The 12,455-nt window shown below is 52.8% G+C and overlaps 1 protein-coding gene across 1 annotated transcript in view; it reads left to right on the top strand.

The window, feature by feature from the left end:
• The window catches only part of KCNK5 (potassium two pore domain channel subfamily K member 5), a 36,545-nt gene extending 27,617 nt beyond the window's left edge, over positions 1-8,928 (top strand). The window contains exons 2-5 of the mRNA XM_054569320.1: positions 2,924-3,035; positions 4,109-4,275; positions 4,567-4,735; positions 6,872-8,928. Of these exons, the coding sequence (XP_054425295.1) occupies positions 2,924-3,035; positions 4,109-4,275; positions 4,567-4,735; positions 6,872-7,797 (1,374 nt within the window). The 3' untranslated portion in view covers positions 7,798-8,928. The remainder of the gene's footprint in view (positions 1-2,923; positions 3,036-4,108; positions 4,276-4,566; positions 4,736-6,871) is intronic.
• The last annotated feature ends 3,527 nt before the right edge of the window (positions 8,929-12,455 follow it).

Raw genomic sequence — 12,455 nt, 5'->3', positions numbered from 1 at the left:
ACAGATGATTCTGAGTCTCAAATTATCATTGCAGTGTGTTAGCTATCTTACCATCCCAGCCTCGTCCCCAATTTTACATTCTTTGCAGACTGGTCCGTCTCAGTCCTCATGGTGTTGTTGGTTAAAATATTGAGGAAGCCAGGCCTTTGGCATGATAGTGGTGACCTCAGACCAGGTTGATAATGATCAATACTTCTTGTTCTTTACCTGCTTTTAAATGGACGCAAATAAATGCCAGCTCTACCCTACATCTCTCTGTCTTGTCCACATGAACGTCTTTAAATCCATGTGTTCAGCTGCCTTGCTAAATCTAGATTTACCGCATTCCACCCAGTTTCAAGGCTTTGCAACCCCTTTGGAGAGGGAGATGCACTTCGCTGAGCGTGACTTGTTCTTGTGCCGGTAACTTGACCCTGCGTCGGTGTTCAGTGCCCACCGCTTCCTCTCTGAGTGTGTCACACGTTCTGCTGTTGAGAAGCCTTCAGGAGTTCGTTCTGGTTGGCATTTCCAGAATCCACCCTTTTTGTTTGTATGAGAATAGGGGTAGCTAGTCTCCTGAAATTTTTTCCGTTCCCCTGGGATTCTATGGGAATGACCAGAGGCGGCACTTCAGGCACAGCTCTTCCTGGTCAGTGGTACAATTCCCACTTACAGGTATCCTCGTGTGCTCTTTTCATCACTGACAATTAACTGTGCTCTAGTCTTCACCCTAAGATGGATGTTTGAGTGGTTCAGTTTGCCCTGCCATTTGTTCAACATTAGGACACGGCCTCATTGTCCTGCTTTGAGTGCAGATGTCATTTTTTAGGAAACCTTTTGGATGGACCTTCATATTGGTTTTAGCTCTCATGTTGGCCTATTCATATCAAAATGTCCTGGCACATTCACATGCATTTGACCTGGCTAGCTAGACAGCCAGCTCTCTGTGGGCAGGGCCGAAGACAGCCTCTCACGGCCTGCAGAGATGCTCTGGAAATGCCGCAAAGAAGCAGGGAAGTGGTATGTGATGGCCTGTCAGACAAGCATGGCATCATGGAAAATTCTTTGAAGTGTCTGTAGATCCGTTTACATGGGCCTGCTGCTGCTGCTGCTGCAGACTGCATGTTCCTTCAGAACAACCTGCCCATTCCCTTTCCCCACCAAACTTAAGTCATGCCGCAGGTGGGTTAAAAAAAACTATGGTTTTCCTGTCTCTCTCCTGCTTCCATCCCTTGCTGTCTTCCCTCAGTGCCTAGGCTTGATTTTTTTATAGGGAATATGGCTGAGTTCCTGATATCTGGACTGGATGGGACATTCAGGGCCCTCCTTGGGGGCAGACCTGGAGCCCCAGGTTTGGAGCAGATCCTGGCCCTTGCGAGCTGCCTTCTGGGGTCCAGGCCCTGCCATTGGTAGGGTGGGGTGAATGGAGGCAGAACTGAAGGATGAGTTGCAGGAGCATCCAGCCCACGAGCCACATGTTATCCCGGATGGTTGTGAATGCGACCCAATACAAAATCATAAGTTTACTTAAAACATAATGAGATTTTTTTTAGTGATTACATGTCACAATGTATTTAATGTGTGGCCAAAGACAACTCTTCCTTTTCCAGTGTGGCCCAGAGACTCCAAAAGGTTGGACACCCCTGGTAGAGACAGGGGTCTGGTCAAGTGGAAACAGGTTTGGCAGCTATCAGTGTTCCTAGGAGATAAGACCTCCCCTGGGGCCTCTCCCTGGACTTCCCCAGACGGCCTTTCATCTGCTGCCCACAGTTGCTGGAGGCTCGGTGGGGACTGCCAGTGCAACTTTGAGTCACTCTGAAATGTATATACCTGATGATCTGTCCTGTCCCAGATGTTGAAATTGCCCAGCCCAGGGCTGAGATAAAGGACTCCAGAGAAGGTAGGGAAGGGGGAGAGGACAGAGTCCCAGGCATAGGAAAACGGAGGCCTTGGAGGACAGATCCAAGAGGACACTGAGCTTGGCTGTCACAGGCATCCAGACACTGGGGGCGAAGAGGGTATGAGGGTCCCTCCCAGTCCAACCTTACAGTAGAACATTTCTCCGTGGAGGACTGGGTATGGCTTAAGGGTCCTCCTGTGTGCCTGCGTCATCTCTGCCCTCTTCAAGAGGCAGAGCGGTCCAGCGTAGTGGTTCTCAAAGTGTGATCCCTGGACTAGTAGCTTCAGCATCACCTGGGAACTTGTTAGAAAAGCACATTCTTGGACCCCTTCCCAGACCTACTGACTGAGGCTCTGGTGGTGCCCAGCTGTCTGCATTTAACAAGCTCTCCAGGTGATCCTGGGGCATGTTAGTAAGTTTGAGAAGCACACACTCAGTTAGAAGATGGACTTGGGAGCCAGGTTGCCTAGAGCTTGACTTACCATTTTCTGACTTATATGGTGTTAACGTGATAGGCATTCTGCAAACACTGTACTTTGAATTTTGAATTTTGAGCTTTTCCTAGGCTAGTGATATGCAGTAGGATACCCTTGTGATGCTGGGCAGCAGCGAGCCACACCTCCTAGTCAGCCCTGAGATCACGAGGGTCAACAATCAACTCTCTATAGTGCACTGTGTTGCCAGTGTTTCTTGAAAACTGTGTTATGCACATGTTTAAGGTAGGCTAGGCTAAGCTGTGATGTTCAGTAGGTTAGGTGCATTAAATGCATTTTCGACGTATGAACTTATGATGGGCTTATCGGGATATAATCCCGTTGTAAGTCAAGGAGCAACTCTATTTAACAGCTGTGTGACCTTGGGCAAATCACTTAACCTCTCTGATCCTCTGTAAAGTGTTTTGTCATCTATAAAATGGAGGCAGTAATACCACTTGTTACGGTGATGATTAAATGAGAATGCTTATAAGGAGTTTAATAGAGTGTTGCCACTTAGAAATCATCGGCTAGCCTGGCCTCCTTTGATCTTCACTTTCTCTCTTTTTAGGTGGTATCTCATGCTGCAGATCAGGGCGTGGCCATCACAGGGAACCAGACCTTCAACAACTGGAACTGGCCCAATGCAATGATTTTTGCAGCCACTGTCATAACTACCATCGGTAAGTCTTCGGGGACCTTCAGGATGCCCACTCCCATGCTCTAGCTCCACAGAGCCTTATAGGAATACAGTCCTGGTCACATGGCCTTGTCAAGGTAAAACTGGGTCATTTGCAACCTGTTCTTTTGACACTTTTCCTGGGGATTTAGTTAATCCTTGGTGACTGGTCATGCCTGAGAGACTGTATTCAGGAGTCCTGACCTGGGCTCTTGAAATGACATGGCCTGATAGTCAGCCATGCAGGGGGTTGCACAGGTTGCACACTGTACACACCCAGCCTGGGCTTGCTTGCCAAGCTGGGTGTGTGTTTTGGTTATCTATGGGTGGCTGCATAAGCAGCCACTTCAGAAGTTAGTGGCTAAAACGTAACTTCTTACCTTTCACCATTCTGTGGGTTGACTGGTTTCAACTGGTCAGTTCTTGCTTGAGGCCTCTCAGGCAGTAGCCATTGTGGTGGCTGGTGCCAGAGTTGCCCGAAAGCCTCACTGGCAGACGTTCGTGGTATCTTCTTCCATCACATGTTTGGTAGTTGAGGCTGCCCATTGGCTGGGAGCTCAGCTGGGGATGAAAACACAATGGTGTGGTCATCTCACAATGTGGCAGCTGGGTTGCAGGAAGGAAAATCTCAAAAGTGAGCCTTTCAGAAGATCAAGGGGAGAAGCAGCAGTCTTCTTAGACTGAGCCTGCCCATTGTTACTGTCAAGCAAATCACTAAAGCCCAGATTCAGAGGGAGGGGAATTAGATGCCAGCTTGACTTCAGCAGCAGTGGGCCTTCAGTGAGCTCCCAATGCGATGGCAGGAACAGCCCCATCCCATTGTAATTGTTATACGTAATCATGATCATAGTGTGATCAGAGGAAATGTCAGTTCCTAAGCATTGGCATCAGACCAATAACAAGTGATATTAGAGAATGGGCCTCCCTCCAGCTGTGTGTGTGTGTGTGTGTGTGTGTGTGTGTGTGTGTGTGTGTGTGTGTGTGTGAAAGAGAGAGAGAGAAAGAGGCAGGGTCACTCTGAGTCTGGATCCATTACCCACACACACCGTTCTTAGCTTCTCTCTTCCTCTTCCTCAGGCTATGGCAACGTGGCCCCCAAGACTCCTGCTGGTCGTCTCTTCTGTGTCTTCTATGGCCTCTTTGGGGTGCCACTCTGCCTGACATGGATCAGTGCCCTGGGCAAGTTCTTCGGGGGACGAGCGAAGCGGCTGGGCCAGTTCCTCACCAAGAGAGGCGTGAGCCTGGTATGTCCCTAACCCTAGGTTCTGGGCGGAGATGAGGGGACCCAGGTAGGAGATGGAGGGTGGGAAGGACCCAAGAATTGGACAGAGGTGTTAGATGGCAAAAGCACCCTGCCCTTCGGGGTCAGGCTGGGAACATTGCCCCTTCCCTCCTTTCCTGAGTAGTAAGCCTCTTCCCGGGTGTGGTGCTCTGCTAGCCTCCTCTCTAGCCACTTTTCCAGCCCTCTGGGCATCCCTGCTGGGATCCCCTAGTCTCCACTGCTGTCTGACTTGGTCTCCCCACCACCCCATCAGCGGAAGGCACAAATTACGTGCACAGCCATCTTCATTGTGTGGGGCGTCCTGGTCCACCTGGTGATCCCACCCTTTGTGTTCATGGTGACTGAGGAGTGGGACTACATCGAGGGCCTCTACTACTCCTTCATCACCATCTCCACCATCGGCTTTGGCGACTTTGTGGCTGGTGAGTCCTGCCTCCCCCCTTGTCTCTGCCTCCTCACCTTCTCTTTCTCTGCTTGCTTCTCCAACCTCAATTCAGCTGACTTTCACTGGGACCCCTAGTGGGCATTTGTGTCCTGGGCACTTCCTCCACCTAGTGGGGTCCTACCCCACCCTGCCAGTTGCAAGAAGAAACCAAGGAACAGAGTGATCGCAGAAGACTCCTATTTCCCTTTCTTGGGATATGGCTTTCCTCTCCTCCTTTCCTCTCTCTGTGTTTAGCATCCGATCTCTCCCTAGCAGACTGAGGACGGGGAAAGACGCAGGAGCACCCACCTCCTGGACTCCGGTGTACTAGGGAGGGGGTAAGGCCTTCCACCGGCAGGGTTTGTGCCTGTTGTCCAGGGAGACCCTGGCCTGAGCCACGGCCCCTCCCTGTCACAGAGCTGCCTTCCTTCCATCATTTATAGGAGCTGAGGGAGCTGCCCAGAGGCTTGGCTCAGAGGCCCGAAACTTTGCTTTTGCCACAGGCAGCTTAAACCTAAGGGAGGCCTTCTCCCAAGCTGCTGGGGCCCAGACACTCCCTTCTACCCCTACCCTCTTTAATCCAGGCAGGAGATAAGATTCTTTGGCCCCTTTGTCTGTCCAGTCACTCGGTCACTCTAATATTTGTGCCTGTGGCCTGCACAGCATCCTGGTTCTTTATCTTCTTGACACTCCGTTTGGCCGCATTGCCCCAGTCTTTGTTCCCCCAGTGCCTGCCGCCCTGCCCCGTTGACCTCAGCCTCTGCCTCGGGGGCCTCTGATCTCCCCTCCTCCCCTCAGGGGGCAGGGGCAGGTCACTACCCTTTTGCCCCATTGTAAGTGGAGACTCGGAATGCTGAGAGGGGGTGGCTGAGTTGGGGAGGAACAGAAAAGAGGCCTGAACACTCCACCGACCTGGCAGATCCGGGCCTGCTGTTTTCGGGGATAAATTTAGACAGAGGCACAACCCTGCCGTTGTGTAGCCTTTGGAGCCCAGTGCAGGCAAAGGAGAAACCTTTGTACTGGAGAAGCACAGCAGGGTATTTAAGTGTACTTTCTCAGCTCCAGCAAGACACTAAACCTCTGCCCCAGTGTCCTTGTCTGTAAAACTGGCTTAAAAAACAAACCAGAAACCCCAAACATGCAGCACCTCCCTCCCAGAGCAGGGGAAAAATCAAATGAGTCACTCTTCATCAGTGCTGAGGAGCAGGCCCAGCTACATGAGTGGGTGTCCTGGTTGTCATCATAACCTGCTTATGCCCGAGACCCGGAGTAAGGGCGGCAGCACCTCCTGTCCATGGGGGGGGACACAGCCTCTGCCTTCGGGGAGCCTCGAGTCTGCCGAGGGAGGTGCAGTCCTGCCCTAAGGGAGCCCCGCTCCAGTCCCTTTTCCAGGTTGTTCCCAGCCTCCCAAGGGGGAGGGGGCGAAGCTCAGGATACCTAATGATACAGATCAACAGGCCAGAAGAGGAAAGATGTATGTATCTCAGATAATTCTGGAGTGTAGGAGAGCAGCCAGAACTGTGGAGGGAGACCCGGGAGCAGGTGTCAGAAGTCTGGCCATGGGAGGAACCAAGCCGAGGAGGGCAGAGACAGGAAATCAGGAGGCAGGCCAGACCTCACCGAAGGAGAATCAAGGCTGTCCAGAGTATTTCCTCTCGGGACCAGTGCCCACAGTCCTCTCGGCCCAACCACCAGCCTCATTTCTATTGAACCCATGAGTCCATCCCCTCACTGAAGGTGTCAGAGCCCTCTCAGTTCATTTCCATCCTGTTTTAACTGAACTATAACATATACACCAAAAAAAGTACACAAAACAGCTAGCTGGAGGGGTAGGTGACTAACTGAAAGGCAAACATTCATGGACTGTTCCCTGAACCTCCCTCACCCCCCGCAAACCATTCTCCTGACTTCTGGCAGCTGAGGAAACTGAGGCTCTGGCAGGTGGGGGACTGGGAAAAGCCCTTCAGAACGATGGGACAATCCAGCTTTTAGAGCAGGCCTCCTTCCTTTCTCAGTGTGTCCCCTTCTGTGTTCTGGCCCTGCGCCCATCCTCAGATAACAGCTTTGGCCTTTGAGTGTTTCTGGATCCCACTGACCCTCTCCCGACCCTCTGGGCTTCCTGTTCTGTCCTCAGGTGTGAACCCCAGTGCCAACTACCACGCCCTGTACCGCTACTTTGTGGAGCTCTGGATCTACCTGGGGCTGGCCTGGCTGTCCCTCTTTGTCAACTGGAAGGTGAGCATGTTTGTGGAGGTCCACAAAGCCATTAAGAAGCGGCGACGGCGGCGAAAAGAGTCCTTCGAGAGCTCCCCACACTCCAAAAAGGCTCTGCAGATGGCAGGGAGCACAGGGTCCAAGGATGTCAACATTTTCAGCTTTCTGTCTAAAAAGGAAGAGACCTACAACGACCTCATCAAGCAGATTGGGAAGAAGGCAATGAAGACGAGCGGGGGTGGGGAGAAGGTCCTAGGGATGGGACCTGGACCGGTAGTGGGACCGGGAACAGGACCAGGACCCGGGCCAGGGCCAGGGCCAGGGCCAGGGCCTCAGGGGGGCGGGCTGACAGACGTCCCCGCCTCCCTGGCCCCCCTGGTGTTCTACTCTAAGAACCGGGTGCCCAGCTTAGAAGAGGTGTCTCAGACACTAAGGAGCAAAGGCCATGTGTCACGACCCCCCAGTGAGGAGGCTGGGGCGGAGCCCCCCGAGGATGGTTCCCCCACCTCTGAAGTCTTTGCTAACCAGCTGGACCGAATCAGTGAGGAGGGTGAGCCGTGGGATGCCCAGGACTACCACCCACTCATCTTCCCGAACGCCAACATCACCTATGTGAATGAGGACACTGGCCTCTTGGACGAGGAGACATCCAAGTCCTCATTGGAGGACAACCTGACTGGGGAGGAGAGGCCCCAGGAAGAGGCTGAGGCTGAGGTGCCCCTGAACTTGGGCGAGCTGCCCTCGTCAGATGAGTCCACCTTCACCAGCACCGAGTCAGAGCTCTCTGTGCCTTATGAACAGCTTATGGACGAGTACAATAAGGTGAACTGCCCCAGGGGCACGTGAGGTGGGGCCGGCTCCCCACTCCACCTTTGATGGCTTCCATCACCCTTATCCTGGGGCACCCTGCCATGCCTGGGTTCCCCTGGAACTGGGAGTGGGGGGCCAGGGGCCTGCCTCGCCTTTCATCCCCTACAGCTACATGCTACCTGTCAAGCAAGGTGCGTGCTCAGGACAGGACCTCTGTTCTCTAGCTGAGCAGGCACCCTGGCAATGGGAGGCATCTGTTCTGAGCACAGCTGGTTTATTTGATGGTTCAAAGACATGTGTGGGCTGGCAGGACTGACCTTTACCCCATCATACGGTTGAGAATGCCACACGGTTCTCCTAGGTCCAGGCCTCGGCCATTTGAGCTTACTAGCACTGGTGAGCTTCTGCGTCGGGGCTCAGCACTGGGATAGGCATTTCCAGAGAGGGCGGGCCCAGCCTTTGCTGGAGTGTAGCTGTGGTGAGAGGGCTGGGCACTCAGGTCTCAGCTGGAACAGGGCCCTGCCTTGGGGCAAGGATTTAACTGCCTCCCAATCCCTTTGTTTGCCTGACAGGCCCCTACTTCAAACCTCAGTAGGGAAGGGACTGCCTGGGGGAAGGGAGTGAGGAGATAAAGGGCAGGTACTGCAGAACTCCTAAGCAAGTCCCAAGGGTGCCCCCAAAGTCCTAGACCTTGTTGATTTACCAGGACCCAGCCCAGCCCAGAGACCGGGCCGGTCTCCTGCCTCAGCCACCCTTTGGCCAACCGATGAAGGGTGCAAGCTTCCTGCCTCCCAGGAGGTGGTGGGAGAAAGCGAAGGGGAAGGCCGTTGCCACTGAGCCAGCTCACCTCGGCCCCCACCATCCCGTTTCCCTGTGCCCAGAACAAGGACTTCACCGCTCACTCCCCAGGTTGCTCTGGGCTCACAGGTGGAAATGGCCAAATATGTGAATCAGGCTCCTCCCTCTAGGGGGGGTGTGTGTGTGTGTGTGTGTGTGTGTGTGTGTGTGTGTGTGTGTGTGAGAGAGAGAGAGATTTGTGATGGGGGAGCAAAAGATAATGTGAAACTGTACACAGACTTTCCGGTGAGAGGCCAGCAGAGTTTTTAAGTTCTCCATGATTGTACACTCTGGGGCCTGTCCACTCTGCCCTGCATGTTTTGTTATTTTTTAAATAAACTGCTGTTTTTTGTTTTTGTTTTTTTAATTTACCTGGCATCTGTTGTTGGCTTTAGAGCCAAAGGTGAGAGAATAAAGAGCAGGGCCCCAAGTACTGGGACGTTCAGTGTTCACTCTCTTACCCCCCAACTCAACTGAGCCTTTCTCAGTGACCTCGGACAAGGTCATGGAAGAGTCCCTACATTGACTGGCAGGCAAGCAAAGTTGAGTGTCACCCACCACAGGCGATGGATACTGGGCAGGAGGAGGTGGATGATCGCCCTTGACCCCAACACCCTCCCTGCCTTGTAACCCCCTCTCCAATATTGTGGAGCCAAACAGAGCCAGAACCCACCAAACACACATGTGAAGACAGTGATGGGCTCATGTGTCCACACCTCCCCCCATTGTATAAACGGATATGCTCGCTGGACAGTAGGGTGAGAAGGAGAAGCATCTGTTTTTCTGTGAAATGTTTTAAAATGCTCATCTTAGTTTCCTCACTCCACCTTGCTGGGGTGTCACTGGCTGTTCTGGAATCACACACACTATGTACATACTGGCAGTGATGTCAAATGTAATTTATTTTAACATTTTTACAATAAAACATGAGATGGACTGGCCAGCCTGGTGCGTGCTGTGTGGGAGAGGGGCTGGGATAGCGTGAGGCAGTCTGGGAAGATCAGGGAAGACGGAGGACAGCCTTGGGCTCTAGCAGAGAATTGGGATGGTTCTGGAAGGGAAAAAAGAAAGTTGAGGCGATGGAGGAAGAAGGGGCTACCTAAGATGAGGTGGGCAGACAGGCCTCTTGGAGGAGGTGACAGTTAACAGCTCTGAAAGTGGTAGGGAAGGCCCATTGCAGAAGGGGTCCAAGAGCCAGGAAGGAGAGTCAAAGTGGGAGAGGTGGGAACAATAATGGCAAACTCGTGACACCAGTCTGCCCAGCAATGTTCTACGTGCTTTAACGCAGTAATATGTGAATAAACTCGTTTGATCTTGCAACAGCTCCATAAAGTGGGGATCACATCCCCATTTTATAGGCGAGGAAACAGGCCCTGGGAGGTGACTTGTGCAAGATCTCAACAGGTGGGGAGCCCACAGCCCCACTCAGGTGTGGAGCTTCTTCCGTGTCTTCTGTGGCAATCCCAGGGCTTCCTTCACAGCACCACAGGACAGTTGCAGTTTTGAGTCTGTTGGCAAAAATGAAAAGTTCTGTGATTTCAGGAGTGAACCACATTTTTCATGAGGGTACAGGTGGTTTATAAAGGACCATTGTTTAAAATACTAACCAATTCTTAATTATCTGATAACATCCCTCCCTCTGCCCAAACATCTCCACACACTCCCTCTCCCTTCTTCTCCCCACCCCTTCTCTCTCTCTCTCTCTCTCTCCCTCCCCTCTCTCTCTCTCACACACACACACACACAAGTCTAAGGTTCTCAGGTTTTGCTTTTGCTCCTTTCAGCCTCAAGGTAACAATATTGTTGCACTAAGCACTACTTTTATTTTGCACTTGACCATTTCACAAAGTCCTTCGACAAGAACAGCTCGGAGCTTTCCCTATGGCACAGGTTATTCAGCCCCATCCGCAGTTAGGGAGATGACTACCGGGGCAGTTTCGCAGAATTACGCTCAAAGGTGATAAGGTGCACAAACAGGAGGCTGGGGCGGAGGTGTGGTGCTGGCCACTGCGGCTAAGATTAGTTGGGAGCTTTCTGAGCAAAAGGTCTGGAAATGGTGAGGGAGAGCAACTGGAGCAGAGGGTGGGGCCTGGGAGGCACCGCAAGTTACTGAGGGATCGAGAGTGTAGGAGGGGTACCGTGCAGGGGGCATGGTCACGTCACGGGTCCTGTCAAGGGACAGGAGGTAGAGGTGCTTTGGAAGTCAAGGAAGAGGACGGGCAGGAAAATCCCTCTGCTGACGCCAGATTCGTAACACAGGTCAGTGACACTTACAGGCTCCTGGGGTACATTGCTCAACCCCCAGAGGTCCATGGCGCTCTGGGGAAGCGCTCCCACACCAGTGGGCCCCCTCCCAGCAGCCTCCTGGCCCCTGGCCCTCCCTGCTTCCTCCCAGAAGCCTCCCTGCCCTCAGAGGGAACTGGCACCCTGCACTCTACAGTTATCACCTGGGCTCCCCATTCATTTCTTCAGCTAATGTTCACTGAGCACCTACTATGTACCAGGCTCTATTCTGAGCACTTGGAAAACAACTGTAAAATGGGCAAAAACCCCTGCCTTCATGGAGCTTATGTTCTGGTTCCCTTTGCTCTCATTTCTGGCCATTTTTCATGGTTTGTGCGTGGTACTTATACCCTGCCCCAGGCTCCTTCACTCTTGTCTCTCTTCTATTTTGTCTTTTAATCCTCACAACAGTTATTATTATTTTTTGCAAATGCAAACTTTTAAGATGCAGCAAAACAGCTTCCCTGACTTACATTCCCATTCCTCATGCTGCCCTCCAGAAGTTCCTAATCTGCTGGGAGACACTCTCAGAAAGCCCACAGTCTGAGGGAGGAGACAGTTCTTATTCCCAGAGTCTGCAATTGGAAGAGGGGCGGAGCACAGAAATAAAGAAGCACAAATTCTATGCCCCAGCTGGGCCTCTGCCCTCCATTGTGATCCTGGGGGAGTCACTTAGCTCCATGCCAGGACTGATAAAAAGAAACCGCAATGTCCGGGTTTCACCCCCTCACTGGAAAGGGCCCGTGCAGTTTATTCTCAGCCCCAGTGCATAGAAGCTTCCCAGAGCCTGGGCCTGAGTGAGGGGGAAGGATGAGATAGGCAAGAGTTTTGCTGCTGTGGGTGGAGTCTCCTGGAATAGCTCAGCCCTGCCAATTAGCCCTCCACCCCTGATAGAACAGGTCCCCAATTTCCAAATTCATACACAACTGGTCCCGGAACCGGATGCCGGTGTTGTGGCCTGCCAGGACGTGTTTATGTAACAGTGAGTGCCTCCCCAAATCTCTGCCCCTTCTCTCCACCCCGGCCACCATCCGGGTCTCTATGGCCACTCACCTGGATCCCCACGGCACGGGGCCTGGCACCTAGGGGGGCCTCAGGTATTCACTGAATGAATGAATGAGCCCCCTTAGGTGGCCGCCCTTCCACCTGGCCACCACTGTAACCGGCAGAGTGGATCCTAAACTTGAGCCTGCTGCTTCTATGCCATTTCCTGCTGCCTGTCTCCGGGTCTCGCACACCCCGCCCCTGCCTGGCAGCCTCGGAGAGAAGAGGACGTGGCTGGCTCACCTTTGGACCCCTTCCTCTGGGCCTGGCGTGGAGGAGGGCTCAGCTGTTCAGTGTTTACTGAATGGAGGGTGAATGAACCCAAGTCCTAGACTCCTTTATTGGTAATTCAGTTCCTCTCTTCCCAGGGCAGAGGCCAATTCCAGAGGCAAGGCTCGATTCACAAGGGCAAGCCTCAGCAAAGCTAGGTGGATGATCTTAAGGGACCTTGTCCCAGGCTGTGGTGGCCTGATGAGTCACCTAAATCTGCTAAGTCACCCAAATGTGGTGGGCAGGACAGGGACACAGCA

The sequence above is a fragment of the Pteronotus mesoamericanus genome, unplaced genomic scaffold (assembly GCF_021234165.1).
Source record: "Pteronotus mesoamericanus isolate MK-2021 breed Mesoamerican mustached bat unplaced genomic scaffold, CSHL_Meso_final contig_20, whole genome shotgun sequence".
NCBI classification, from domain to species: Eukaryota; Metazoa; Chordata; class Mammalia; order Chiroptera; family Mormoopidae; genus Pteronotus; species Pteronotus mesoamericanus.
The sequence above is the reverse complement of the archived record's forward strand: the minus strand, read 5'-3'. Positions and strand labels throughout refer to the sequence as shown.